This window comes from Cladophialophora bantiana, assembly GCF_000835475.1.
Source record: "Cladophialophora bantiana CBS 173.52 unplaced genomic scaffold supercont1.6, whole genome shotgun sequence".
Taxonomy (NCBI): domain Eukaryota; kingdom Fungi; phylum Ascomycota; class Eurotiomycetes; order Chaetothyriales; family Herpotrichiellaceae; genus Cladophialophora; species Cladophialophora bantiana.
The window spans coordinates 1,715,692-1,743,236 of NW_015971580.1; the positions used below are offsets into that span (position 1 = coordinate 1,715,692).

Below are 27,545 nucleotides of genomic sequence, written 5' to 3' on the forward strand. Positions count from 1 at the left end.
CTAATTGACCAACTAACTGCTCGGACGAGTATGTGGGTGAATAGATCCGGGTGGACGAGATGATAGGGCACAAGAGTAAGGGGAAGACGCACTCAGTCACTGTTTGTATTAATTTCATCCCTTTGGAGCGTTCTCCTTGTTAGTGCCGCTGCTGCGTGCAAGTGATTTCAACGACAAACGTCGACTGTCCTTCCAAACAACCAAAATCTTCACTCGCATCAAAACACTCATGGCGCAGAAACCGCAGACCCTCGATGGAAAGCTGGCCATCGTGAGCGGGAGCTCGAAAGGCATTGGCGCGGCCATTGCGATTGAGCTTGCTTCCAGGTATGGCGTGGAATGGCTGAATCCGTCGTGTCTGGTCCACATACGTCTCTCAAAATTAGCACTCAACTAACGCCGCCCTCTGATCCAGAGGCGCCCTCGTGGTCACGAATTACCCATTCGCTTCACTTCAACCAGAAGCCGAGTCCACCTTGGAGAAAATGCGCGCTACCGGCGGCAGCCATGTCACCGAGTGCTTCGCGGTCGAGTCAGACTTGTCAACGCTCAGCGGGCCAAAACACCTTGTCGAAGAGGCCGTCAGGCGAACCAACGGCCGCAAAGTCGACATCCTGGTCAACAACGCCGGCATAGCGAGGATGTGCTTCCTGAAGGACGTCACCGTCGAGCAGTGGGACTCGCAGGTCAACTTAAACGGCCGCGGGACCTTTTTTTTGACGCAGGCCGTGTTGCCGCATCTGGCAAAGCCGAGCAGGATTGTCAATGTGAGCTCGAGCGGGGCTAGACAGCCATATCCGGGGGCGAGCGTTTACAACGGCACCAAAAGCATGATTGAGAGCTTTACTCGATGCTGGGCTGTGTAAGTGATTTCAATCTTCCACCCATGTTCGCTCACTTTCTCTCATAATAAGCGGTTGTCTTCTCTGAGCGTTCCAAGACTGATGGATTCCACTTCCCGGAAAGTGAACTGGGCCGGGAGTACCAGTGTACTGTGAACGCCATCTGCCCTGGGGCCACGAGTACCGACGCATTCAACGAACTCACAGGCGCGACTCGCGACAGCCTTGAGCCAATGTTAGCCATGACTCCTGCGGGATCACGACTTGGCGAAACAGAGGAGATGGCGTATGCCGCCGCCTTCTTCTGCGAAGAAAGAGCCCGGTGGATGACTGGCGTCTGTTTAGGGGTGAATGGTGGGACTCTGATGGCCTGATGGGTGGCATTCTGTCAAGGATAGGGACCGTATCTCGGAGGTTGCAATCATTGCCGGTGCTTGGAATTGGTGTAGTCGTACGAGGTACAGAGTGAGCCTGCATGCCTCGTCCAGTGAGGTTCTCATGGATCGACAGCGACGCCTGCAATATGAGTAGACCGTCGATGATATCGACACTCCCCTGTCCCTCTGGCGCCTCCTCTTCGCTCCTCTCTGCTCCTCTCTGCCCTGCCCCTGAGCGACGATCTTCCAACATTCAACCTTATTGAATTAGGCGAGCCAACCAGACCAGCATGATGCGTTTTGGGGACCCTGAAGTGTGCAAGATCGTTACCTAGTCTAGCAGAGAGTGATTGGCAGATTTTGTCGTCTCGCTTATCGGTGTTTCACCCGCAGTTGTTCCTGCTTGCCACTGAACATTCTTTTGTCTAACGAGCTAAGTTAAGTGCAATGTTCAGACATGAAGTGATCGAATTGATGGCATGATGCCGAGACGCGTTCATGGCGTTGCACTCCGGCGCTTAAAGCAGCGTCTCAGTGACATTCCTGACGCCTCCATTACCTAAGCATCAACCAGCCAATCAGCGCTAGGGCCTACCAAGTGCACCAAGTGCCAGCTCAGCCACTGCCCGTTCCATATCGACGACCAGGCACCCAACACTCACCCAGCACAGACTACCTATCTCACTTTCTCCTCAATCTTCGAGGTGTGCAGGTCTGTATCATGAATTTGCATCTTCAATAGCGATCCAACATCGGCTTGCACGCGGATACGCTGATGTGGTCGAGTCCCCTCCACGTCACTCTGTACAGCTGAGCTAAACGAGCTCTGCCCCCCTCATGAAGCACAAGTATACCGATGACCAGAACCCCGCTGAAGCCATGTTCACACAGCCCTTTGGCATCTCATGGCGAAAAGCCCTCGTCAGTCTCCCACGCCTTGTCCCGGACTTTGTCCTCAACTTCACCTCTTCCGAGGGTCCGCAGCCTATTGTCTTCGAGATCCCCTCGCGAGGCAAGCATCTTATCCCCGTCTACGTCTTCATCCCACCGGTTCGCAAGCACCGCCATCGCCACCTGTTTCACCAACGCAAAAATGCGGCTGGCTCGCATCTAAAGGATGCTCTTCGGGGCATAGGCATTGATGAAGACCATGACGGGAAATTGCCCGTCTTGATCGATTTCCACGGTGGCAGCTTTATTCTCGGTTCATGCCAAGAGCAAGCCCCCTTCTGCGCCCGGATGTGCCGTGAGCTGAACTGCGTCGTTATCTCGGTAGACTATCGACTTGGTCCGTATGCGCAATTTCCCGCGGCCAACCTCGACACCGAAGACGTGGTGCTCGCGGTAATCGACCCAAGCAACAGAGCATACGAGCCGCTTAGAGAAGGGATAGTAAGCCCCCCTTATCTCTGAAGGAGTGTGTCGCATTTGGGGACGTTGTCATTGTGAACTTGATCAAAGATGGTACAAGCTAACGTCGCTTCGTAGATGTGGGAGATGCTGAAACGCGGACGGAAACCCGTCGAACTGGACCAGGAGAAGGTCGCCTTGTCGGGCTTCAGTTCGGGAGGCAATCTTGCTCTGAACCTTGCACTCAGTATCAAGGATGACCCGACGTCGGAAACTGACTGGGTGAGTCCGTTACCCTGGGAATGGCCGAACGAGATTCCAGTTCTCTTGTTCTATCCGAGCTTGGACGCCAGGCTTCTGCCGCACGAGAGGCCAAGGCCAGAAGGTCTGGACCCTCCCAGTGGATTCGTCGAACGCTGGAAGATTGAAAAGGAATTGATGCCCACATATCTGCCTCCGGAGAAACGGGGTCACCCACGAGCGAGCCCCGGGCTCGCGGATATTAGAGCGAAGGACGGAGGCAATTTCGGCCTGCATCCGAAAGCCAAGATGCTCCTGGTGCTGCCCCAGTTCGACTCGTTGAACGCCCAGAGCCTGGCTTGGATCCAGAAAGTCCGTGACGAGGGCAGAGGTGAAGATCTGATTGTCGAAGAAGTCAAGGGTGTAGTGCATGGTTGGACGCAGTTTCCGGACTCGTGGATCAGCGAGGAGGAACGGAAGCTCAAGCTGCACGCGTTCCGCAAGGCCAGGGAGTTTCTTGAGGATTACTGGCATATTGACGGCCAAGTTGTCGAGGTCGAGGTCGTCCACCCTGACAAGGACAGGACTGGACCCGCCATAGATACCTCAGGACCACAGAACCTAGGAGAAGCATGACGTGACGTTGCATGAAAGGAAATGAAATGACATGAGCCGGGATGAGATGAGATATTATTCGACCTAGGCTAAATTAAACACCCTCAATGAGCTACATAGCTAGCCATACCCGCGCCCTTCGGTTGGAAGGTTGGGAGCCTCGGTGCTTTTTCTTAGGTTTCGCCTTGTTTTTTATTCTCCCATCACTATCTATTATACCATGGTTGGTCAGTTAGAGAGAAACACACACACACACACAGAGAGAGAGAGAGAGAGAGACAGAGAGAGAGACACAGAGAGAACTGGTGGGAGAGGAATACCTGAGGAAGTGATAAGGGGCGGCTCAGCCTCGACGCTAGAGTCGCGTTCTTCTCTCGACTTGCGTGCTCTGGGCGCTGGATGATGGGCGCCTCCTTCAACCAGCCAGAGAGAAAAGGCAAACCCTTCGCTCAATTAAACCTGCCATGTTGAACGTTCCGATATACTCGCATAGCCCCCCAAAAGCCCAGCGCGTGTATTCAGACCGTCTCATGCTCGCCCAACTACTCTGTCCTTCCAATCCGGCTCGAGTCGTATTCTGAATTTTCCCCGCTTGTCTTGTTTCCGCGTGCGTCGAGATTCTGCAATTTAACTGTATCCTGCTCACTGGGGACAACATGTTGCTTAATCCAGCCACTGATCGATTTCCAATGTGGATGATTCATCTCCGGTGTCTTTGTGCACAGATTTCCCCCTCGCCTCCATGCAAGCCTCTGGAAGAGAGTACTGAAGTTTTGATGGTCATTTCACCATGGCCGGGAGCGAGCTCATCTGCTCCAGCGCGAGATTGATTGTATCTTCCCATTTGTCTCGACCCGTTACTTAGCGAGGCTGGAACGTTTTGTTCGATTGAGATGTCGAAGCGGAAATGACTGGCCATGCGGGCAAAGTGTCCGAACTCGTCGATTCCGTCAGTTATATCCGCCCCTTCCCTTTCCACGGATCGACATCTTGGAGATGCCTTTGAATTGATCTCTAATGGTTTGTGATACCTGGAGCTAATACAAGAACAGGAAAACCTGGGGCCGCGGAGTGTTTTCGTGCATATGATATGGAGGACAAGTGTTCAACCAACATATAAGATGCAGCAACTGGAAGATAGATGAAAAAGCAGAAAACCGACAAGGGTACTGGAACCTTTCACCTCAATGTATGAACATATCACAGTGTATGCGTTTGCCTAGCGAGGATGCTGTAGGAAGCGGCGCAGCGCCTTCCCTGGTCGGCTTTTCTTCCATCGTGAATCATCAGTTTGACACAGTGAACGACTAAAGGTTCGGCAGCACCGAGGGGAGGCGACAACGGCACCTGTACGAGCAGCGAGAATGTCGGTCAACCATAAATACCGGTGAACAACAACCACCACTCATCGGGCATGTATGATTTCAGGTAGCAGGTCACCAGATAAGCATCGGTAGTTGAGGCTGACTTATCTGATATAAGAAACCTTATTCAGCAGCTGCATTTAGGCGAAATGCTGCACAATGCGGATGGAACTTGTCGCATAGGTCTGATCCTCTTGTACCCCTTCCCCAAGATCGAAAAGAGCCGAAATGTGCCGTCACGGCAGCAGAACAGGTTATATAGCCGGGTTCGTTGTGACTGTGCACGTGGAGAATCGGTCCCAATCAAGAAGGTGTCAGTATTCTGGATAAAATCGGGAAGTTGCCCTGGCACTTTTCTTACCAGTATTTTGTCAAAGTAGAACTTCCCTTTGCGTGAAGATGAATAAGCCTTCGCCTCAATGCGATACCTAGTCTTTTGCAAAGCTCGAAGGACATCTCTGCTGTTTTGCTTCCTGACAGACGAAGGACAGCCTCTATTTTACCTCCCTGAGCATGAAATAAATGCTCGCATCCGCCGACCCGTAGTTCCATTTTGGATCAAGGGTCGTTTTGTCAATATCTCGGAAGCCGAATTTCTGATACAGGTTGTGGGCGGCGGGGGATGACTCAAGATAGGCAGGAAGGCGAAGCTCGTCTGCGATATCAAGACCCCATTTGATCAGCATTCCTCCAGCGCCTCGCCCCTGGTATTTGGGATCCGTCTGGAGTAGATCAAGTACTGGTTGATTTCTCTCAGTCAAGTCTCATGAGCTTGTCCAGTCAGCGGAATTTCAACTCACAGCAATACGCTTTCCCTCCCATCAGTTCATTTCGTTTTCTATGGATTCCGCCGAAGAACTCCTCACAGGCCTCGACGTTGCATCCAGGGCCAAATTGTCGAGCCCGAGACGGCTCTCTGGGCTCCTTGATGATGTTCCACTTCGCAAATGCAGCGATCTCGCCAGTCCCGGTATCTAGCACCTTCATCCACCGGATGGTTGGATCTTCATGGAGTTGCTTGACGAGCCCTTCTGCACGCTCTGCCGTAGCTTCGGCCGGAAACGGTCCCGGGAACAGGATAGGGTTTAGAGGGTTGGAAGCATAGGCAAGACGCTCGATCTCAACGATGCGAGGAGCGTCGGCCTCGTCGGCAGGCCGAAGAACGAGAGACATGTGGATGGATGCAGTCGTTGTCTAGAGGGAGAGTGTGTGTGAAGGACAGTTTCATCGTCACCCGTTAGTAAGGACGATTGATATTCGGCTGGACAATGAGATCAGAGACCGAGGACTGTAATTGTGGCTGCCTAATTCCCTGCATAGTCCGTCGGTGGTCCTGAGGCATCACTTCGATCATAAGCACAAGGTCGATGCTACCTCACTTACCTGGCTCGCAGGGTACGTACCACATACCACTTTTACAATTGCCTTGAAAGTATTAGCATCAATCCTTGAATGAGTCAGAAAAGTTCCCGCGGAAGTGTTGGAACTTGGAAGCAGCCGACGCCGAAAAGCCCGATCGATCATCGAGCCACGCAGCTCGCCCACTGCGCCCGGTGCCTGCGACTTTTTCTCCCTCAACAGAGCAAGCCACCTCTCTACCCACAAGTTCAAGAACCCCTCCCCGTAACCTCTTAGTAATGCATTTCTCGCTTGTCGTATGCTTGTCTCGAAGAGGAAGGAAACCTTGCGATTCAATTGGCTTCTGTCACTCCTCCATGCCCTCCGGCCACGGCGAGTCCCCTTGTACCAAAAAGGAAGTCACACATGTCATCACGCCCAGCAGGCCAAGCCAGTTCCCGCGGGACAGGATACGAGCATGGAGCGAAGACGGCATCCCATTCAGCGACCAAGGCCGAGAAAATATGGTGTGAGGTAGGTCCCTCCAACAACTCAGGAAAGAAAGCGAAGGCCAATTGTCCAAGAGGAACGTTGCCGGCGGCAAGATCCTGTACTGTGTGGATGATGTCCTGGAGCATGAACTCAGTGCTGAAAAGCAACGTCTTCGTATAAAAGGTGGGAGTCCCTTTGTGGTGAGCAACAACTCTGTCTCAGCAGATTGTGACGAAACATCCTCCTCAACAAATCTTCCAGTATCAAAGTACTCGGCGTTCGCTCAAACCACAGAGAACAATGGCCGCAATCAGACTACCCAGCACAATGCGTGCCCTTTTGCACAACCAGAAGAAGCAGACGCTGACCATCGCCTCGACTCCTCTCCCGACCCCGTCCACCTCTCAATACCTCATACAACCTCACGCCGTGGCTCTCACGGCAGGCGAACTCCTCTGGCCTCGCCCCGAAGAGCTCACCATTTCAACACCCGGCGTAGAATTTGTCGCTCGTGTGGTGACGTCTCCATCCTCTAGCTCGAAATTCAAACCGGGAGACGAGGTCTACGGTCGCGTTACTTACCCGCAAGCCGGGGGTGCAAGGGAATACTCAGTTTCTGACGACACCGAACTCGCTCTTCGTCCAAAGAATCTGTCCATCAATGAAGCAACAACTATGCCAGTTAGCGCCTTGACCGCGTGGCAAGCCTTGTTCGAGCAATTCAAACTCACCCCTCCTTCCCTCGAATCTGTTAAGCCACCCATCCAGCAGCAGCAGCAGCAGCAGCGGCAGCGCCTCCTCATCACCAACGCCTCTGGCGGGGTCGGAATCTGGGCCGTCCAACTCGCTAAACTCGTCGGTCTGTACGTGATCGGCACCACGGGCCCCAACAACCTCGACTTTGTTCGCTCCCTCGGCGCAGATGAAGTCCTTGACTATCGCACCACGAACATCCGCTCTTGGGCCGAAGAAGATCCCGCTAGTCGCAAGGTCGATTTGGTATTTGACTGCATTGGGCTCTCCTCGCTCGAACAGGCATGGCACGCAGTCAAGCAAGGCGGGCAGGTCCTGACCATCGTGCCACCGGCAGATATGCAGTGGAAGTTCGTCCTGGATCGCCCCGAGGGCGTGGATGAGAGCGTCAACGGAAAGTTCTTCGTCATGCACCCCTCTGGGGAGCAGCTGGGCAAGATCACCGAGTTGGCTGAAGGGGGGAAAGTGAGGGCTGTGGTGGATAGTGTGTTCAAACTCGAAGAGTTCGAACAAGCCTTTGAGCGGTTGGGCAGTGGCAGGACAAGAGGAAAGGTTGTGCTGAGAATCGACGAGGAAGAATAGTCCAACTCGTTTCGAGTGGACGTGTCCGCAATAACAGGTTGTAGCATATAATAATTGGACAGGGAAGCTGTTCTTGATAATGTCATGTTTTTTTCATCACTGTGGAAGATTCGCTAACTGAAACCTCCTTGGGCTATGCCACTTTAAAGTCTCAACTCTACGCTTCATTTATATATATATAGCGCAGGCAAACCATGCAATTCTATTCGTAAAAGACCAGGGTTCTCACTTCTATGCTCTGTCTCCCAGGCGCGTCTGCAGGTGTCTGCGGATCCACAAATGCAGTATGCGGCGTGTATCCAGCCACCCCTTTCTTGCCACCATTGACCTCGCTGGCGGAGTCGAAGCACTTGATGAACATGACCTCTTCGGGCGTCATGTCCTTCATGTAGAAGAACTTGTGCTTGTCGTTGGGCTTAATTGCAAAGGTCTCGCCCTTCACCTCATAACCGACGGTGGATGAAGCTGAGCTTGGGTCGGGAAGAACTTCCTTGCCCCGGTCGTCGTCGTCGTGGAATCCGTTGGTCTCTCTTTTCGGGTAGAGCAGATCGACCTTGACCATGTCGGAGGGCTCGGTTGTGCGGTAGTCAACGACCGCAAGGGGAAAGTCAGAAGCGGGGTTGGCGATGGGTCGCCATACGTTGATGATTTGATAGCGGCCTTTAAGGAGCTCCTCTGCCTCTTCTGCGGGCAAGTGTCGGCGCACCCGCACGGCCGCCGCGTTGGGTGTCTGATCGACGTGCACTTGCTGCACGGGTTGGCGAGGGGAAGCCTTCTCTCTCCTCCTAATTGTATGGTCGAAGAAAACCACCTTCTTCACCCCGGGCAATTTCTCCCGCAGCAGAGCCTCCACTTCGGCGTAATACCCTTCCCGGACCTTTGCATCGTCCGTAAAAGCCTTCTCTTGCGCCGGGGATTTGTACACAGCAAAGCCGGAGGTGTCAACCGAAAAGTTTGATTCCTGTCCGCGAATGTCTTCCACCGGCCGCTGGCGATCCGTCAATTTGAATGAGTAGCCGGGTCCATCGACTTTGCCCCACGGCTTCACGAAGGGGACATCGCTGTCGACATACGAAGCGGGATCTATGTACTTGAAAATGCCTGTCGTCATGCTGGCGGACCTAGGAATGCTGGAACTAAACAACCGAGGAGGAGGAGACGCCAGAGACCGAGAGGAAGCAACCGAGCGCGACAGGTTCCTCACAAGCGAGGAAGATGCCCTGATGGTTCTAAGAGAAGCGGCAGCTTGCATAGGAGAGAAACGTCAGTCGCGAGTTGGTTCTCGATCAATGTCTTGATCAACTAACTATGCTTTGGAATGGGGGGCGCACCTCGAGCGGAAAGAAGTTCTATATATTTATCTCAACCAATTGCCCTTGAATTGTCAGCAGTCGAAGAACATCGAAGGAAAGATGACGTTGAAAGGTCTATAGAGCGTCAATTAGATGGGTGTAGTCTTTTCCTTACGGTCCCGATGACGCGAGCAACGAGGGCAACATTTTGCCTCATCCGATATTGTCTTGATTTCAAAGGCGTCGCAGTGGCTGCGGAGATGCCTCGGGAAGAATCCCAGATCTGGAGCGGACCTTGAGGGGACAAATTGGATGACTAAGCCGGACGTCATGTCTTGGCACGTGGTCTGTAATTGGCTGTCACACTCACCCCGCCATCTCCGCCAACATCGCGTGTAACGCGTCCCAGCGTGTGAATTTCTTCGCTCCCCTTTGTCGCGTGTTACTCAAAGCAGGAGCCGTTCGCTGCGGACCCCTTTGACACTGGCAGATTCACGCCGCGGGCAGTTGAACAACACATCCGCTCACTGCCACCAGTGTTGCTTGACAATTTCGTGAGGCCATGCTAGTATAATACTGTCCTTCGTCTCCTTGTCTCACTTGCCCCTTTCAGTCTCACTACAACACAGTCCAAAATGGCAGACAAAGAAATTTATTCTGCCACTTATAGCAATGTACGTACCCTCACCCTGTTTCCTTTGCTCTCCCTCAAAAACTGACTGACATGTGACTGCAGGTTCCCGTCTATGAGCTCAAGGTCGCCGGCGACCATGTTATGCGCCGCCGATCTGACAATTGGGTCAACGCTACTCACATTCTGAAAATTGCCGGCTTTGATAAGCCGGCCAGAACAAGAATCCTCGAGCGCGAGGTGCAAAAGGGCGTCCACGAGAAGATTCAAGGCGGGTATGGAAAATATCAAGGCACATGGGTCCCGCTCAATGAAGGCCGTTCTCTGGCCGAGAAGCATGGTGTTCTTGACCGCATCGCCAAAATATTCGACTTTGTTCCAGGGGATCGTAGCCCTCCTCCTGCTCCCAAGCATACCACGGCTGTGTCAAACCGACCAAAACAGCAAAAACAACCCGTTGTTCCCCGAAAAGCCCCTTCGCAGCCGAGTAGGTATCGCCCCATCCCTCCCAGGGAAATCAACGCTTACTTGTTTACGTTCACAGCCCAGCATTACCCCCCACCGGACGGCTACGAAAGTGCCAGTGTACAATATAATGGGACGGAAAGTCGAGAGCATTCCCCAGAAACTGCTTCATTCATGGCTGAAGACGACTTCCTTCCCCTTTCCCAAAATTCGACGGCTTCGAGAAAGCGAAAGCGAGATTTCGAAGAACCAGTTCCTACTGCCTCGGACCTCGAACATACCATGTATGGCGATGAATTGTTGGATTATTTTGTTACCGCTGGCGATGATCCGGCTGCTGCCAACATCCTACCTCCAGAACCGCCCGCAAACTTCGATGTTGATAGGCCAATCGACAACCTGGGTAATAATGCTCTGCACTGGGCTTGCGCCATGGGTGATGTCACTGTTGCACGGGACCTCCTTGCACGCGGTGCAAATCCCGCTGCTCAAAACAAGAGCTCACTGGAGACTCCCTTGATTCGGGCTGTTTTGTTCACCAACAACTATGACAAGAAGACCTTTCCAAAAATCCTGCAGTCTTTGGCTGGAACGATTGTGGAGCGAGACGCTTATGGAGCAACCGTCTTCCACCATATCGCCGAGTCTGCGCGTTCCCGGGGCAAATGGAGTTGCGCCCGGTACTATTGCGAAGTATTGATCAACAAAATGCATGAAATGGGCTCAAATTATGTTCAGGCGCTCCTTACCTCCATTGATCACAATCACGACACTGCAGCACTCTGCGCTATCCGAAACGGATGCGTCAAAGTCGCAACGTTCCTGCTCAACCATTGTCCCGAAGCAGGAGACATACCAAACTTAAAAGGAGAAACTGCCAATGAGTACCTCAGAGCTCTTCGAGAAAAGAAAGAAAGTCTTCAACAGCCAGGCTCATCTCCACCACGCCTTGGGGAATCTTTCTCGTCGAAACAATCTCGCCGTAAGCGACAGAAGGAAGCCTTGTCCCGGGCTGCCTCATTGGTGCTTGATAAAATTGGTCCTCTCATGGACGCAGGCAGCTTCAAGTTAGCCGACATGTACGATTTGCAGATGTCGGAGAAGGACACAGAAATCACGGAAGCGAAACACGCCCTGACCGAACTTGAGAACCAACGACATAAGATTAGGCAAGAGACCTTCCCACTGATGGCAAAGATCGAGGATGTCTCCAAGATCCCCACTCTGAGGCAGGAGTACGAAGCATGTCTGAGCGAAGTGGAGTCTCTTCTCGAACAGAAAGAGCACGCCACCCTGCAGAACGAAGTGTTTCAACAAGACCAGCAGACGAGTCCTGAAGCATTTCGTTTTCCCAACACGTCACCATTGTCCCCTGATGAAATCCGTGCCGTGGTGCCATGGGCGATCGAGCTCAACAATCAACAAACCCTTCGCCGGCAACTGGTCAAGGACATTGCCAAACTCATGAGTGATGCTGGTGCAAGTGAAAAGGTTGGCAAACACAGGAAGCTCGTGGCAATTGCCACTGGACTCAAGGAAGATGAGCTGGATGGCATGTCGGAGGAGTTGTTGGAAAGTTTGCAAGGGAATCAGGCTGGAAATGCGCCGCAGACGCCCCCTCAGGCTCCCGCTGAGGTTCAGGCTTGAATTAAGTTTTGAGGACTGGATATGATGAACGAGAACTTTTAAACGAACTGCAATGAGATGAACTGCTTTCCACGGAATATGCCATGCTTCTTTCCCGTTCACGTTGTTGAATGTTTTTGGCCTACAACCGCTCTTCATTGTATATAACTTGTAATTAGACTATTCGACTCCCAAGAACCAAGCTGAATGAATCCTTGCCTGGTCATGAAGTCCAGACTGCAAGGCCACTCGAAAAGGCTGCACGCGTTGCGAGGGAGCGCTAGACGATTAGGCAGACTTGCTAGCTAGAAAACAAACCGAGTTAGAAGATGAAGAAACTGACACAGTGACACCCAAACGTAACCCGTTGCGTACCTACCTAGCTTGGGTAGGTATCTACGCACGTGCATTTCGGCAGTCTTCGGCACAGCCCGCCGGCACGTGCGTGGAACGGGCTCGGTGGTATGAAGTACTGTGTGGGCTGTATAAGGACAAGATACAATGGCAACATGGAAGTCGGCGCCTCTTCTGCATGTGACGCGGGATTGGGAAGAGGAGGAATTTGAGCTCGAGCTTACAGCCGAGTCCAAGTTCCGGGCAAGGTCAAGTCAATATCAAGCTCATCATCTTCTCATGAGCAGCGGAGAGAGTCTGTCTCTGTTTCTGCTATGCTGTGCTCTGCTCTGCTATTACGCGCCTGTATTTGCGCCTCACTGCACCATATTCACCCGAAGTTCCAGCAATGCGTTTCATTCGTGGTCCTCCCCAGCAAAAGTAGAAAAAAACAATATCGCCTCCCATGATCGAGCTGCGCTTCAACTCGTGCTCAATCTCATTCTCTGAGATTCTCTTGAGTTCCGTGTTCCATCCATTCGTTCGAGCTCCATGATTCTGTTTATCTCAGCTCGTGTTCATATTGAGTTGCAGTTCAGTTCAACTCGTTTGATCTTATTCTCTGAGAGATCTCTTGGTTCTGTGTTCCATTTCAATGTTCGGTTTTCAATGTTCCCTAGCCATGTGTCGACGACGATGTTGATGTTGATGTGATTGTGATTGTGAATGTGAGTGATGCGTAAGAGACATATGTCCATGTTCACGCTCCGTTTTCCATGCTCGATGTTGCACATATGGATTCTGTTTGCGCCTAAACGCCCTGAACGCCGCCCTTAATGCTAGTATTCTCCCTCTTCGTGGGTCTCTTGAATAGTCGGGATAGAATGGCCGACGTAGACACTTGGAGACTGGTAGACAGGAGCACTGGCAGGACCAGCAAAGCCATGTTGGTGCTGATTCTGATCTATGTGGTTCGGTGTCGGAGAGAAGATTCCAGCTGGAAGCATGTGGCTCATGTTGCTGTAGCTTGGTGGCGTCATTGTGCCAAAGCTGTACGCAGATGCTTGCTGTTGTGGAGTGCCATACATGGGTTGTGGTATTCCCTGATGATTGTACTGGATGGTGGCAGGTGGAGTCATTTGGTGGACAGGCATACCTTGGACACCAGCTGCGGGACCATGGACGCGGTCGTAGACTCTTGGAGTTCCACCAACATTGTAATTCATATTGGCTTGCAGCACTGGGTAGCCGGCGTTGCGGTCACCGTAAGTGTGTGTTGAACGATTGTTTTGTGCTTCGATCTGCGCAGTCGGAACCATGGAGAAACGCGAGGGTCGACGTGCAGAATACTCCTTTTGTTCCACGCGAAGTTTGATGCCCTGCAAATAACGCTGTGGGGGAGATTGTTAGTTTGTGGTGTGGAGTATGCGAAGAGTGATGGATAGACTTACTTCGGCACTAGCAGCACGGTTGGCCTCGCGGGGAGTGGAGAATTCGATGAAGGCAAAATTGTTCACGACCTCGTTCTCTGCATCTTGCGTTAGAGGGAACGGGGTGTAGTGGGATTGGCAGTGATGTGACTCACCATAAGTCTTCTTGATGACGTTGACTTGGACAACGATACCAAACTCGGCAAAAAGCTCTTCAAGGTCAGCACGGGTTGTTCCGTCTGGCAGATTTCCAACGTAGATAGACTTCTGGTCAATAGCCGAGCGAGGGTTGGTGAAACCACCAATGACAGTGCCGCCATCGGGTCCGATGCGGATGCGTGGTTCGAGGGAAGGTGCCATGTAAAGCTGGAAGCCTGAGGTGTGATTCTGAAAGAACTGTTCCTGGGTCAGAATGTCACCTGCAAGGGCAATAGATTGGCAACATACTTTGAGAGCGTCGCGACAGTCAAGGTAGTAGGCGAATCTTACATACATCCCGTTACCCGAGCCACCGTGATGTCGATTAGCCATATTGGTCGGTGCGATGAGCTCGAGAGGACCGTAACGTTCGAGCATGCCACGAGTTTCCGCCTCTGTGACCATAGTGCCATCAGTCTTGCTGATGATGACGGCGCCTGGAGGCATTGTCAGCTTCGATTAAGGGTATGTATGTACGGGGTGTGACCCACGCTCTGCCTTAGCCTGTTCAATCCGAATCTTTCTCCCGTCTATGATAAGACCATACGCGCCTGCGACCGCAGCATTGGCGTCCTCATCCTTCTGTAATAACAGTTAGTCAGATGGATGGTACGGGCGTTCTTCTATTTTGCTTACCTGGAACTGTACGAACGCATTGGGATGATGGTTTTTGTCGCGGCGAATCTTGACATGGTTCGGGCCATACGTATCGAACGCCTGATGGCAGGCAATTTCGAGTTGGTCTTCGGAGCGATGCTTGGATAAGCTAAAATAACTTAGAACGACTTTGTCCAGGGTCCACATCTGTAGACTTACTTTGCAACAAAAATGAGTGCAGTTGGTGGATAAAGACCTTGCGCGTTCGCGGCGGTCGGGACTTGATTTACGCGATCTGGTCGCGGAGTAAAACCCTTGTATGCAGCAGGAGGACGCAGGTTGTTGATGATTCGACGAGCAACAGTGTTCATGGCGACCTTGCCGTCAGGAACAGAGTTTGAAGTGCCGAAGACATCATCATCCTCGCTTGGCTTGATCGGAGTCTCAGCCAGATGACGGGTTCCGTCATCTGGGAAGGGAAGTTTGGCTTCATCTGGGAGAGATAATGCCAGAGAGGTAGAGACTAAAAATCATCGACAGGCTGTCAGTTCTCATCAAATCCGGCAGTGAAAAGATATCAGGTCGACCTTTTCCGTGGCTTACGAGAAGGTGGAAGGGCAGAGGAATACGAACCTTGAGCGGTCTCAGTGTTTTCGACACGGCTCTGCTCGTCGTCGAGCTTCATGTTTGCTGTGTCCTCGGTGATCGCTGCGATCTCCGGGTTCGGCGTTGATGATGACGATCGGGGGAAGATGACTGGGAGAGCGGGCATGGTAACCCGTCCTGGGGGAGATGGTGAAGATGGGGTTAGGCTGGAGGTCATTTCTGCAGACTTATCTGTTTCGCACAGTTTCTGGGTCAGTCTGGTCCCAGATCAAGTTTATAGACTCGGAGAAGTTGTACTCACCCTTCAAACAGTTTCTGTGACTGGAACAAGGGGGCCAACGGCGTTCAAGACGTAATGAAAGCTGTAAACGGGAAATAATGATGAGAGTAAAGAGGAGTGTGTAAAGAAGTAACAGGTCAAAGTGAAATGTGTTGAGAGCACGAGGGGTATTCATGATGCGGGCTTGGCATTCACCAGCGGTCACTCCGATTCTTAACCCCAATTCTGAAGTTCATGAAGCAGGCCTGTCTCTGGCCTCTTCATCTCGTTGCTTCCTGACCGGCTTTGCTCTCCATGTGAATGCTTGCACTTGCACCTACCTGGGGAGATGTGGTTTCTCCCAGTAGGTCGAACATGGTATGTCCATGTTTAAAAGCATTCAACAACGCGAGACTGAAGAAAAAAAGGGTGTTTGGTAGGCAAGGGCCGCTCCTTGGGCACCATGCTGTTTGGACGCTCACTGTCTGTTTCGATCACGATCAGCCTCCTTCTCTTCAGAGTCAGTTTGTTCATCACTCTTGTTGACATTTCTGTGCCCTTGCAAGTCAATAACCCTTGTCTTTTGATGTGACTGATGGGTTCTAGCAATCTCTAGATGAACACGAGTTGTGTCGATCTTGAAGTGACGAAGAAGTTGAGGAAGAGAAGAAAACAAAAACAACAATGTGAATAAGGGTTGAAATCCACAAGTTCAGCCTCGTCCTAGGAGACGCTAAACGATATTGGGAAAGGTCGCTAACTATCTACCGCTTGGCTATGAAAAGCTGTCCAGGTTGACTCTTATTAGCGCCGGGGTTTAGCCGGCTGATCCCGAAGCCGGTGGTGGACTATTGGCGGGCGGGATTGAAGAGAGAAAGGCGAGAGCGCCGAGCACGTGCAGGCCCATGACGTTGAGCAGCGTTGTGGGTGCAGCTTCCGAGGGCAGCAAGGACAATTGGAACAAGGTCATGGACCTGTCATCGCGAAGATAAAGGCCTGCGTCGTGGAAAGCAGCAGTCATGTTGGTGCCTACAGTCGGGCGCTGTGCGCCAGGGTTCTGGAAGAAGACTGGCCAGGAACTGGGAAGAGCAACCAAATTCGGTATGTGGTTTTCTAAATGGGCGATTGGGGAGCTACAGACCTTTTCTGAGTTTCAGGATGCAATTGAATTGCTTTTGGAGATGCCGTGGAAGACAACATCAGTGATCTTGTTGAAAGAACGGGCTGACTTCTCCCCATAAACAGCTCTCAATCTCGAAGGCCTGCATCTACCTCTTGCCCCATACCCTATCTTCGACTTTGCAGATCGGGAAACCATTACAACCCTGAAGACGATGACCGACCAGTCAGTTGGCGGATTCTCAACGGCGCAACTTACACAGAAGCCTCGCGACGTATCTACGCACCCTCCTACCCCTGCGCACATCCTGTTCCATGGAAACATTTCCACGAAGCTGCCCGCCAATCGACCAGACATCCAAAGGACAGGCTACGCGGCGTGGAGAAATGAAGACCGAGGGAGGACATTATTCGGAGAGCTGTTTTGGAACGTCGATACCTACATGTACCTTGCGCTGCGGGTAAAGAGTGACGGCAGGAAATATTTTGTCAACATACAGACGGACTCGATCGTAGAGTCGGACATACACCAGCATCGATTGTACACTAAATATCACAAGGGCGCAGAGGGACCAGATGATCCCGGGCAATGGGAGACCGTCTGGATCAAACTGCACGAGTTTGTGCGAACGAATCACGGAATTGTCACGGAGCCACAATCAGAGATGTTGCGGCAGAAGGTGAAAAGCTTTGGAATTGGCTTGATTGACAGGCAGCCAGGGCCGTTTGAACTTGGAATTGCTGCAATGTGGGCGACAAACCTGAACGAAAGAGGTCAAGTTGATGGGCGGACGGGATGGGAAGAGGGCGACCAGGGAAGCGCAAGATTAAGCGAGGTGACACTGGAAAAGTTGGCACAGAAGGCCGAAGAGAAGAAGAGCATACCAGAGCAGAAGAAAAGCTTCCGCGAAAGAGTACCGCATTTTGGAAAAGTTGGTTCAGGAGATACCAAGGCGTTCAGATGAGCAAGACAGCGCAGTGGACAAATGGCATGGGAACGAGGATCGTGTTTGCATTCGGGCATCCATAAAATCTGCACGGTGTCTCTATTTCAGATCTTGTAGAGTCTCCTGTAGAGATCTCCCCGTCAAGATTTTGAATGCATCGAGGTATCTTGCATGGGTGGCTTCAACCACATCCTCAGGCATCTCGACACCCTGTTTGTTTTTCAGACCATTATCTGTCAACCAATCTCGTAGTGGCTGCTTGTCAAAACTCTCCTGGCTCTGACCGAGCTTGTAGGCAGATTTCGACCAAAACCTCGAGCTGTCTGGGGTAAGCACCTCATCTACAAGCACAACCTCGTCCGTTTCTTCGTCCAAGCCAAACTCAAATTTCGTGTCCGCAATGATGATCCCCTTTTCTTTTGCGTAGTCTCTTGCCGCCTTGTAGATACGAAGCGACAATTCCTCTATTCTTTTCGCGTACTTCTCACCCACAATATGAGCAGCTTGTTCTGTTGAGATATTCTCATCATGACGACCCAGCTCAGCCTTGGTGCTGGGAGTGTAGATGGGCTCAGGGAACTCTTGGGACTCTTGTAGGCCCTCGGGCATCTTCTTCCCATTTACCTCACCGGTTTTGTTATAGGAGGACCAGGCGGATCCTGTGATGTAGCCTCGGACTATGGCCTCCAGCGGAAATACTTTGAGCTTGCGAACAAGCATACTTCGGCCTTTCAATTGAGGAGCAACATCTTTCGGGATCGTAGGCGGCAGGTCGAGAGAAATGAAATGGGTTTTGAGGTCGGGGATCTTTTTCTTGAGATATTGGAACCAGTGCACAGTCATCAACGTCAGGACAAGGCCTTTTTCTGGCACACCCTAAGTTTACAACTCCAATCAGTAAATTGTAGTACAGGGCTGGACCAAGAGTAGCATACATTCTTCATGATAACATCGAAGGCAGAGATTCTGTCGGTAGTCACAAAGAGCAGGCACTTTGAGTCGACATCGTACAGCTCTCGGACTTTACCTGACGCCAGCAATGGCAGAACACCTCCTAAATCTGACTTAATGAAAGCCATCTCGAGCACTGCTCCAGGCCTTGTCCGCAGAATGACTCCCGTGCGCAAAGTGGTTTCATGCAAGATCAAGAGGAAAAGTGCATGCAAAGGTGCGAAACGTGCCAAACGTGCCAAACGCGACAAAGTATTCAACAGGGTGCCGACCCCCTGACACGAACATCGCGCCTTTCTCATTTATCTACTATGTTTAATGCACAACATCTCCCATAAGTAGCGATGGTTCTGGGGCAGAGCAATGACCCTAACTGACGCGATCCATTCTGCTGGCTGTTTGCTGCATTACACCAGTCGATCTCACCAATGCTAGCCGCAAGATGAGCCGCTATCTGACACCAGCGAAGATCACGCTGCTGGTGCTCGCTCTACTCTATGCAGAGGATGTAGTCCCAACCAAAGAAGCCACAGCCGTGTTGTCTTTTATTCTCTCCCAGATTGTTCCGTCGAGCAAGCATTCTCCATTGTTCCAGGAAGACACAGAGTTCCAGCATGCTCTCCCGATAGCTGAATTCGAGTCCACATTATCCTCACATCCGTCTGCGAGATCAGGCAGAACTCTATTTGATCTGCTGGTGAAGAGACTGTGGGAAATTGATTGTTCGCATGCTCTTGATGCCTTTATCACGTATCTTCCTTCTCTTCTGACGAAGTCGAGGGAGCAGTTGCTGAGGGAGCGGGAAACTGGGGAAGAATCTGATCAAACTTATGGACGTATTCTCAGAACATCACCCTTAGGCGCTTTCATTCGCCGCTGCCACTTAGAATACACAAGACTGCAGTTTCAAGACAGCATCACTCTCTGGCAGGATTTCATCTCTTACAGACTGCCAACTCGCGAGGCTTATGAGAAGAAGAATCATTCAGCCGGCGGAAATGCCCTTGACGCGAACTTCGCAGAATTGGGCCTTGATTCATCGCACCCTCTGGCCCAGTTGATGTATGGAACACTAGCCGAAGACGAACAAAAGCATCATGGAGCATACAGCATGTACGATGTCGAAAAACTGATGGAATTTCAGGTCTCCGAAATCCAGCGTCTTGGTGGGAGATTACCTGACGGCATGAGATTGAAGCTTCAACAGATGTCCAAAGCCGGCACTGTCATCCCAAAACTGGGAAACTATCTCAATTTCCTTGATTCGTGGCGAGCAGGGGATTACTACTCCGCCTTTGACAATCTGCACAGATACTTTGATTACGCAATGCAGACGAGAGAGAGAGCAATATATCAGTACGCGCTGCTCAACCTCGCCATCCTCCAAGCAGACTTCGGATGTCACGCTGAAGCACTTTCGGCAATGCAGGAAGCCATTGCCACCGCCCGAGAGAACAAAGACACCACATGCCTCAACTTTTGCATGAGCTGGGTATACCATTTTGGGCGGTCATTCCCGGGTGAAATGGACGCCATCCGCGATAGCGGCATTCTCGGCAGCGAAGTCGAGGGACTGGCATTCCTTAAATCCCGGGCTAAGGATGCGGAGATGTGGAGTCTCTTGGGCACGACGCTATTGAGTGAAGCCAAGCTAGGTCTGCAATATGGAGACAGCCTCGCAGGTGTCTTTGAAAACCTTGCAAAAGTTTCGCATCTCAGCGTCGTCCGCTCGACTCAGAGCGCTGTTGGACCGATGTTTCTCATAAAAGGTGCCGCATTTAGCAGGATTGGCCTCGCTCATCTGAGCTGGTGGTGTGGCCAGGCTTTCCTGCAGTGCCATTCCAAGGACGCGCCACTCGAAGACCTGTTCAAAAATTATTGTCGAATAGCCGGGCTCTTGGTTCAACGTGGCAGATATGCCGAGGCTGAGCAGATGCTGAACAATATTCCGCCCTATGTGCAGCGGCGAATGAAGTTCCAGAATTCCATGAACTTCTACTCGGGCTTGTTGAGGGCCCGCAGGCTCATACATCGGGACAATCTCGATGCTGCAGAACATTTGCTCGATCGGCTCGGCGGACAAGGTGCACCGGATGTGAAAATTGCATTTTCACTGTCATTGCTCGGGATTGAGCTGCTCATTCGTCGGGGAGTTCTCGACCAGGCCCTTGAAAAGGTTGAAGATTTGGTACAGGGAGCAAATAAGAGCCATGAAATCAACGACATCGCCGTGCAAACCCGGCTGTTGAACCTCGAAGCACGCATCTTGATCGAGAGCGGGCATTCACTCAAGGCGTTCTCGCTTGTCATGCGCGCAGCACAGATCGCATTTCGAGGAAGAATTCTCCCCTCGTTATGGACATCTATCTATCTCCTTGCCACAATTCTCAACGACCTACGCGAGTTCCTGGCTGCTGCCGACCTTCTCCAATCAATCATGCCTCAAGTGCTGGAATGTCAAGACTGTGACCTCGCCGCCCACTCATACTCCGTGCTCGCAGATGCGAATATGGGTCTCGCTGGCTCGTCGTCGGGAACAGACAAGTTTTCCGCAACGAAGCAAAAGGAACTCATCAATAAGGCAATGGAAAATATTGATCATGCATACACGCAGTATAGGTACGTTGAAGATTTACAGGGCCAACTGGAGATGTTGAAGAAGAAGGCGACGATTATGCACTGGAGGGGGGATTTGGTGTTGGCGAATGATACAGCGACGCAGTATTTGGGGCTGAAGAGGGAGTACGAGGCCCAAAGTGTCTGAAGGTCGTGCAGTCAAGTGTTGGAGTAAACGCTGAGATCCTGGAGTTCTGAACTGTATGATAATGAATTGTGGTCGTGTTATCCCCAAGTTGGGTTCCCACCTTCACTTTCTCTGCACTCCTTATGTACAAGTAAGGTCCACCATGACCGACCCAGTCTTTTGAAACCACCCCAGCGCACTTCAGTTCATGTTTAAGTTTGCTTGTCTTTCTTGTGGTAGTTGACCTTGTCGTTCCAGAAGAGGGTCTTGTCACCGTCTCCCCACCAGAAATTTCTAGTTCGGATGTTCTGGTAAGGGTATTCGACACGCTCTTCCAGGGGAGGCATATGTGACCAGTGCTCCCAATGTTCGTTCCACAGATTCCAGGCGTTGATGCTTGCTAGGACTAGGCAGGGGATGACGACGCTATAGAGATGGTTAGATACCAGTTGTCTTCTTGCCAAGGTGCGTAATATCTCGGGCAAGAGGTGCCTACAAGATCGAGAGTTTACGCCAGAGATCTGCACCACGTTAGCATTCTCTCGTGGACCGACAAGCACCGGAAGAGGAACCAACCACTTGTGGCAGCAGCATGGGCTTTCACCGCAGCTCGTTCTCGGTTGAAGGCATTGTCGGCCGTTCCAACAAGTTTGCTCGCTCCTTGACCTGGTGGGCTCGGAACGCCGCTACTTGCGAGACGTCGCTGGAAGGTCGCTCGGAAGAGGGGTCGAAAGGCAGGAGAACGGAGCTGTTGCTGCGCCAGGCGCAGGCCGACGCGCTGAAAGGACATGTTGAACTGCAAATGAGTGGAGAGGAGGTTGACGGTTACTTGGATAGAACTTGAAGAGTGCAAGTGAGGTCGGGCGCAGGAGCTCTGCGGGAGCTTGGCAGGGCCAATGACGATGGCCTGAGCGCAGCTGTCATTTGAAACCAAGATTACCAGGTGCCAGTGCCACAATCTTACAAAGTATTGGGCACACGTGATTCATTTACGCCGTCATAACAAATGAGCTTTTCCACATCGAGCACCCGATCGTGAGCTCAATCCGAGCTCCTTCGAACTTCAATCCTTTCTTCACCTGAGCACAGTTCGACCATCTCCACTCCTTCCAACTCGCTCTACAGCTCCAGTCCAGCTGGCTCTGGTCGGCCTGTAATACCTATCGCCTTTACAGACCAGCCATTGCCATCATGTCGACAACAATGCTGCGCACCAGCGCTGTCCGATCGATCCCGCGTTCCTTCAACTCCCTCCAAGCGACCACCCCACGAACGAGCTTTCTCAACCATGCCCTGAAAGCCTCTCTGCGGACTTCTGCTCGCCCGGTCCGGACTTCTCGCATCCTCGCAGTCGCCGCCTTCCAGCCAGTCCCAAGGGCCGTGGTGCGCTACGCCCACAATGCCCACGCTTATGACATTGCAAAGGCAGAGAAGTCACTTCATGACAAGATTTTGGAACCAATTCCACAGGCGGTCTCTGCTGATTCGACAACCCGACAAGTCGCTGGCGAAATGAGCAAAGCTGCCGACGAAGATGATGTGGATATGATGGCCGGTATTCGAAGTGACTTTGTGGGTTTCCGGCATGCAAGGAAGAGCACGGTTTCACTCTGCTAATCTCGAGACGAACAGAACACGATCAAGGAGACATTTAGTTTGGCATCTGTGCCTCGTGAAGCTCTCTATGTCGGTCTAGCAGGTGTCATTCCGTACCTGGCTACATCTCTGACCACCGTCTATCTTTCGTTCGACATTCAATACGCGGCCACTCACGGCCAGGGCTTTTTCATGTCGGGCGAGACGGCTGAGACGTTGCTTCACATCATTGAGCCAATTCAGCTCGGTTATGGTGCTTCGGTCAGTTGCCCGGACAATTTTAAAATGTTTTATCATTGACCCAGAATCTCAGATCATCTCGTTCCTTGGTGCCATCCACTGGGGTCTTGAATGGGCCGGCTACGGTGGCTATAAAGGCTATCCGAGATACTCGATGGGTATCATTGCCACCGCTGTAGCGTGGCCAACGCTTCTCCTCCCTGCAGAGGTTGGCTTGATTGCCCAGTTCCTTGCCTTCACCTTCTTGTACTACAACGATGCAAGAGCTTCTGCTCGTGGCTGGGCTCCTCCGTGGTACGGAGTCTACCGATTCGTCCTCACATTCATTGTTGGCGCCAGTATTGTCGCTTCGTTGATTGGACGTGGTCAGATCGCTGATTTGGTCACTCGACCTCCTGGGCCTGCCGACAGAATGAGGGAACTTAGGGCCAGACAGATGGAAGAGATTGGACCTGAACCAGTGGGCGGCGAAGAGGAGGAAGAGGAAGAAGAAGGTGGTGAGGAGGAGGAGTAGACAAGCCAAGGAAGCTGTGCGTTAAATGTGAAGAAACGTTTGCAACACCCGCTGATTGTTTGCAGGGAGCAGTCATTGTACATATCAAGGCCAAGGCAGGCAAATCCAAACATTCCATTTGTCTTTTGAACAAGCACGTCGCCTTGGTGCCGCTCGGTGATCGTGTGCCCCGTCTCGCCAGGACCAGCGAGACCAGCTGCCACATGCCTTTGCGGATCGTCATCTCGGCCTTGCATCATAGCCTCCTCGCCTCGCCCCAGCACATGTCTCCCCGCACTCGAGCTCTCTCCAGGTTGACGCAACAACTACTTCCTTTTCCTGATTACTGCTTCTTTGTTGCAATGTTCTGCTTCTGGTTTGGGTCTTCCTGGACGTCTTTGTGAGAATTTGTCTTTCCATGTTTTCAAGATCGAAGCAATATTTGACCCACCTCTGTTCTCCATCAAGCTCGTCTCTTCTATCTAACATGGTACTTTGTTCTTGGAACTTACCAATGCTTAAGTGCGACCGACAAGGAGTGCTGTACGGTAATAAATCGAACAAGACTTTCGTTGGCGCAATCGACAATGGCACCACCAGTACACGATTCCTTATCTTCGACCAGTTGCCGAGCATCAAATCGAGTTTCAACAGCATTATCCACACTCCGGGTGAGTTTTCGCACGGGCGAACGAGACCTGTATCTCCAAAGCAACGCGAGGTGCCCTTCCAATGACCTTATCCTCTCTTACTCCTGTCCAGCTGGCATGAACACGATCCCCAGGACCTTGTCTCTTCGGTCTGCACTTGCATTGGCTAAGCATGCGCCTCCTTTACCTCTCAAGGGTACTCTCCCTCCGACATAAAAGCCATTGGGGTCACAAACCAACGTGAAAACGACCGTGGTATGGGACATCAAAACGGGGGAGCCACTTCAGAACGCGATTGTATGGACAGACACCCGTAGCGCGCACATTGTGCGCGAACTCAAACAGAAGCCGGGGGCAGATGAGCTCATGGAACTTCGTGGTCTCCCGCTGTCGACATACCCAAGTTCCACGAAAGTATTATGGATGTTAAGTCACGTTGACAAGGTGAAGAAGGCGTACGCGGAAGGAAGACTGGCCTTCGGGACGGTGGATACCTGGCTCGTGTACAAGTTGAACGGCGGCGTTGAAAGAAATGTGTAGGTGACAGACCCCACGAACGCGGGCAGGACCATGTGGATGAACATCCACAAGCTCTCGTACGACGACAAACTAATTTCCTTCTTCGACCTCGACGTCAAAACACCGAAGCTCCACTTGCCGAAAATCGTTCCCTCGTCAGACCCCGAGGCATACGGCACGCTCGCAGAGCAAACTCAAGGGAGTCAAAATCACAGGCTGCTTGGATGACCAGTCGGCCGCGTTGGTGGGACAATGTGGCCTTTCCCCCGGCCGGGCAAAGAACACGTACGGCGCGGGATGTTTCCTTCTATACAACGTGGGCGAAAAGCCCGTGATTTCGACACACGGCTTGCTCGCCACGGTGGCGCATGATTTCTCGCCGCAGGGCATCAAGCCCGTCTACGCGCTTGAGGGATGCATCGTCGTGGATGGCCCGTCGGTCAAGTTCCTCGTCAACAAGCTGGGCTTCGGCAGCGAGTCGTACCAGATCTCCGACCTGGCGGGGACGGTCAAAGACAACGACGGGCGTGTCTTTGTCACGGCATTTTCGGGCCTGTTCGCGCCGTACTGGTACGACGACGTCAAGGGCACCATATTCGGGTTGACGGGATACACGGAGAAAGGGCACATCGCGCGGGCTACGTTGGAGGCGACGTGTTTTCAGACCAAGGCGATCCTGGACGCGATGGAGAAGGACGCCGGTGTCCACCTGAAGGAGCTGGCCGTGGACGGGTGCATGAGCAACAGTGACTTATGCATGCAGGCGAGTTTAGCATATCTATACATAGCCGTTTCTCTTTTCCTCTGCTGTCCACCCCCTCGGCCACCCTACTCCCAGAGGAAATGAATCACGAAGTTGACGAAAAGCATTGGTTGTCCACGCAGACGCAGTCCGACATAATCCAAATCCCCGTCGACCGGCCCCAGATGCGCGAGACCACGGCCGTGGGCGCCGCCATCGCGGCGGGCTTTGCGGCCAAGGTGTGGTCGTCCTTCGACAAGCTGAAGGAGATCAACGCCGAAGGACGACACTTTTTGCAGCCCGGCATCTCCAAGCGCGAGAGTGACAGGCTGTGCAGATGTGTCGAGGGTGGATGGACGAGGACGAGGATGAAGAGGAGTGGGAGAGGAAGACGCGTGGAAAACATAGCGAGTACCTAGGAAGTCAGTAATGGTTTAAAGACAAAAAGGGACATCAAACCGTGGACCGATCAGGGGGCTGAAGGGCTCGGTATCTGGTACTCCCTGCATGTATGTCTGTATATATGTATGGCCTTGGTCTTTTTTTTTTATCTTCAGAAACGATTATTATTATTATTTTATTACATGTCCATTGCTCCCCGTTGCATGGTCCGCTTCATACTTTTCAATCCTCGCCTCCCAGTCTTTCCGCAATGTCTCCATCCTGTTCCACACCTGGGCTCCTTGGGCAACAAAGTTTTCGACGTCGTCTTTCGTCGCGTCGACGAAACCGGTCTTTCTCCCCAGACTTCCACCCCACCATTTATCCTTGAAAGGCTTGCCGCTGCCGTTGAGGCCCCAGCCCTGGACGTCGGTGACGCGAACGTGAGAACGGCCCAGGCGGTCGGTCGACGACCCCCATTTACATGGCCCGCTATTTTCGTCGCCGGTGTCTTGAATCGCTTTGCCTGTAATGGCTGCTAGGGACGCGAGAGCGAGCCAGGAGGCCGACGCGGCTCCTAGGTAGCTGGTCACATTTGCCCAAGGCGAGCCGCACCAGCGGGCCAGATAAATGCCGAGCCGATAGCACTCGTGCACGATCCAACAGAGGCTGATGATTGTGGTGGTGCAGACCCCTGGGTGCGACACGTGGAAGGTCGGCTCGGATTGATCTGGCCGCTCCCGCGCAGATGCCACGGTGTAAGAGGGCGTGGTGTATTCCTTGACTTGTTTGGCGGTCGCCGGCTGATTGACCGCACTGAGCGCCAACAAGTCTCCTATGCGCTTCGTGTGTTCGTATGCCGCGTCTGATTTCAGCCCCTGATGGTCCTCCGGGTTGTAGTGCCGTCCGACCGCCTCAATGGAGGTCGACCAGATGATCTTGCCGCGGGACTCGGGTGCGCATGCGCGGAATAGTGGCATGAGCCAATGGACCAGCATGTAATGTCCAAACACGTTGGCGCAGAAGACCTCTCCCAGTATCGGTCCCTCACCGGCAAAAGTCCCCTGTGGGAACTGTGGTTTTGTCACCAGTCCGACGAGACCAAGTTTGAACGTCGGCCATGTTGTGGCCTGTCTGATGCCCGTCAAGACCGTCCACAACGTCAGGGGCCAATCAAGGCCGGACCATCCTCCTATACCTGCATTGAGGACTATTGCGTTGATATGAGGCAGGTCTGAGGCGAGGAGTTTGCGGCTGAGGGCGCGGATCGAGAGAAGGCTCGTCAACTCGACATTCTCGGGTTGGAAGAAGATCTTGCGACCAGAGGTGGGGGCGCGGCCATGTCTGGCGAGGTGCTTCTCGAGGGTCGAAAGAGTCTCGGCACCCTTTTTGGCGCTCCGAGTCGTGAATATGATGGTCAGAGCGCCATGGTCGCGGGGTTGAGAAGCAAGATACTCGTCGATCAGACGACAGCAGGTACCCAGACCGAGGCCGCTTAAGCGAGGACGTCAGAATCTGGCCGATTGGATGGGGAATCATGGAAGAGTCGCTTGCTTACCTGTTTGCGCCAGTCACCAGGACATATCGATCGTTGCTTGTCATTGATTTGGCTCCTTGAGGTTGGTTCGTGAGGGCAGCCTGAGCAGAGCTAGCGAGCAAGCGTCCATGGCGGAATCTTTTGTTCTGTTGGGACTGAGCAAGGACAATATTGATGCTGGGCGCGCAGATCGTCGTGGCGCGACTCGGCTCCCGGCGTGTTGCTGACATAATCAGG

The 27,545-nt window shown here is 52.4% G+C and overlaps 14 protein-coding genes across 14 annotated transcripts; 8 read left to right on the plus strand and 6 right to left on the minus strand.

Annotated features, from left to right (window-relative positions):
* Window positions 1–229: 229 nt before the first annotated feature.
* Window positions 230–1,216, plus strand: Z519_04929 (uncharacterized protein; the record flags this gene model as incomplete). Its single annotated transcript, XM_016762671.1, has 3 exons — window positions 230–327; window positions 416–862; window positions 967–1,216. The coding sequence occupies 3 exons, from the start codon at window positions 230–232 to the stop codon at window positions 1,214–1,216; spliced, it is 795 nt and encodes a 264-aa protein (XP_016621618.1).
* An 840-nt stretch (window positions 1,217–2,056) lies between these two features.
* On the plus strand, window positions 2,057–3,445 carry Z519_04930 (uncharacterized protein; the record flags this gene model as incomplete). Its single annotated transcript, XM_016762672.1, has 2 exons — window positions 2,057–2,611; window positions 2,708–3,445. 2 exons carry the CDS (start codon window positions 2,057–2,059, stop codon window positions 3,443–3,445), a joined length of 1,293 nt encoding a protein of 430 aa, XP_016621619.1.
* A 1,837-nt stretch (window positions 3,446–5,282) lies between these two features.
* Window positions 5,283–5,961, minus strand: Z519_04931 (uncharacterized protein; the record flags this gene model as incomplete). The annotated part of the gene is made up of 2 exons (XM_016762673.1): window positions 5,283–5,527; window positions 5,589–5,961. 2 exons carry the CDS (start codon window positions 5,959–5,961, stop codon window positions 5,283–5,285), a joined length of 618 nt encoding a protein of 205 aa, XP_016621620.1.
* A 957-nt stretch (window positions 5,962–6,918) lies between these two features.
* On the plus strand, window positions 6,919–7,953 carry Z519_04932 (uncharacterized protein; the record flags this gene model as incomplete). Its single annotated transcript, XM_016762674.1, has 1 exon — window positions 6,919–7,953. One exon carries the CDS (start codon window positions 6,919–6,921, stop codon window positions 7,951–7,953), a length of 1,035 nt encoding a protein of 344 aa, XP_016621621.1.
* A 202-nt stretch (window positions 7,954–8,155) lies between these two features.
* On the minus strand, window positions 8,156–9,064 carry Z519_04933 (uncharacterized protein; the record flags this gene model as incomplete). Its single annotated transcript, XM_016762675.1, has 1 exon — window positions 8,156–9,064. One exon carries the CDS (start codon window positions 9,062–9,064, stop codon window positions 8,156–8,158), a length of 909 nt encoding a protein of 302 aa, XP_016621622.1.
* An 816-nt stretch (window positions 9,065–9,880) lies between these two features.
* Z519_04934 (uncharacterized protein) lies at window positions 9,881–11,988 on the plus strand (the record flags this gene model as incomplete). Its single annotated transcript, XM_016762676.1, has 2 exons — window positions 9,881–9,919; window positions 9,982–11,988. 2 exons carry the CDS (start codon window positions 9,881–9,883, stop codon window positions 11,986–11,988), a joined length of 2,046 nt encoding a protein of 681 aa, XP_016621623.1.
* A 1,151-nt stretch (window positions 11,989–13,139) lies between these two features.
* On the minus strand, window positions 13,140–15,297 carry Z519_04935 (uncharacterized protein; the record flags this gene model as incomplete). The annotated part of the gene is made up of 8 exons (XM_016762677.1): window positions 13,140–13,691; window positions 13,752–13,828; window positions 13,886–14,126; window positions 14,178–14,365; window positions 14,420–14,510; window positions 14,565–14,694; window positions 14,745–15,048; window positions 15,159–15,297. The coding sequence occupies 8 exons, from the start codon at window positions 15,295–15,297 to the stop codon at window positions 13,140–13,142; spliced, it is 1,722 nt and encodes a 573-aa protein (XP_016621624.1).
* Window positions 15,298–16,409: 1,112 nt separating this feature from the next.
* On the plus strand, window positions 16,410–17,474 carry Z519_04936 (uncharacterized protein; the record flags this gene model as incomplete). Its single annotated transcript, XM_016762678.1, has 2 exons — window positions 16,410–16,491; window positions 16,636–17,474. 2 exons carry the CDS (start codon window positions 16,410–16,412, stop codon window positions 17,472–17,474), a joined length of 921 nt encoding a protein of 306 aa, XP_016621625.1.
* Window positions 17,475–17,555: 81 nt separating this feature from the next.
* Window positions 17,556–18,535, minus strand: Z519_04937 (phosphoribosylaminoimidazolesuccinocarboxamide synthase; the record flags this gene model as incomplete). The annotated part of the gene is made up of 2 exons (XM_016762679.1): window positions 17,556–18,332; window positions 18,392–18,535. The coding sequence occupies 2 exons, from the start codon at window positions 18,533–18,535 to the stop codon at window positions 17,556–17,558; spliced, it is 921 nt and encodes a 306-aa protein (XP_016621626.1).
* Window positions 18,536–18,849: 314 nt separating this feature from the next.
* Z519_04938 (uncharacterized protein) lies at window positions 18,850–21,171 on the plus strand (the record flags this gene model as incomplete). Its single annotated transcript, XM_016762680.1, has 1 exon — window positions 18,850–21,171. The coding sequence occupies one exon, from the start codon at window positions 18,850–18,852 to the stop codon at window positions 21,169–21,171; it is 2,322 nt and encodes a 773-aa protein (XP_016621627.1).
* Window positions 21,172–21,362: 191 nt separating this feature from the next.
* Z519_04939 (uncharacterized protein) lies at window positions 21,363–21,940 on the minus strand (the record flags this gene model as incomplete). The annotated part of the gene is made up of 3 exons (XM_016762681.1): window positions 21,363–21,576; window positions 21,647–21,671; window positions 21,727–21,940. The coding sequence occupies 3 exons, from the start codon at window positions 21,938–21,940 to the stop codon at window positions 21,363–21,365; spliced, it is 453 nt and encodes a 150-aa protein (XP_016621628.1).
* Window positions 21,941–22,341: 401 nt separating this feature from the next.
* Z519_04940 (uncharacterized protein) lies at window positions 22,342–23,500 on the plus strand (the record flags this gene model as incomplete). The annotated part of the gene is made up of 3 exons (XM_016762682.1): window positions 22,342–22,722; window positions 22,783–23,007; window positions 23,060–23,500. 3 exons carry the CDS (start codon window positions 22,342–22,344, stop codon window positions 23,498–23,500), a joined length of 1,047 nt encoding a protein of 348 aa, XP_016621629.1.
* Window positions 23,501–23,993: 493 nt separating this feature from the next.
* Window positions 23,994–25,809, plus strand: Z519_04941 (glycerol kinase; the record flags this gene model as incomplete). The annotated part of the gene is made up of 5 exons (XM_016762683.1): window positions 23,994–24,150; window positions 24,242–24,325; window positions 24,437–24,665; window positions 24,778–25,394; window positions 25,487–25,809. 5 exons carry the CDS (start codon window positions 23,994–23,996, stop codon window positions 25,807–25,809), a joined length of 1,410 nt encoding a protein of 469 aa, XP_016621630.1.
* A 153-nt stretch (window positions 25,810–25,962) lies between these two features.
* Window positions 25,963–27,538, minus strand: Z519_04942 (uncharacterized protein; the record flags this gene model as incomplete). Its single annotated transcript, XM_016762684.1, has 2 exons — window positions 25,963–27,265; window positions 27,330–27,538. The coding sequence occupies 2 exons, from the start codon at window positions 27,536–27,538 to the stop codon at window positions 25,963–25,965; spliced, it is 1,512 nt and encodes a 503-aa protein (XP_016621631.1).
* Window positions 27,539–27,545: the final 7 nt, after the last annotated feature.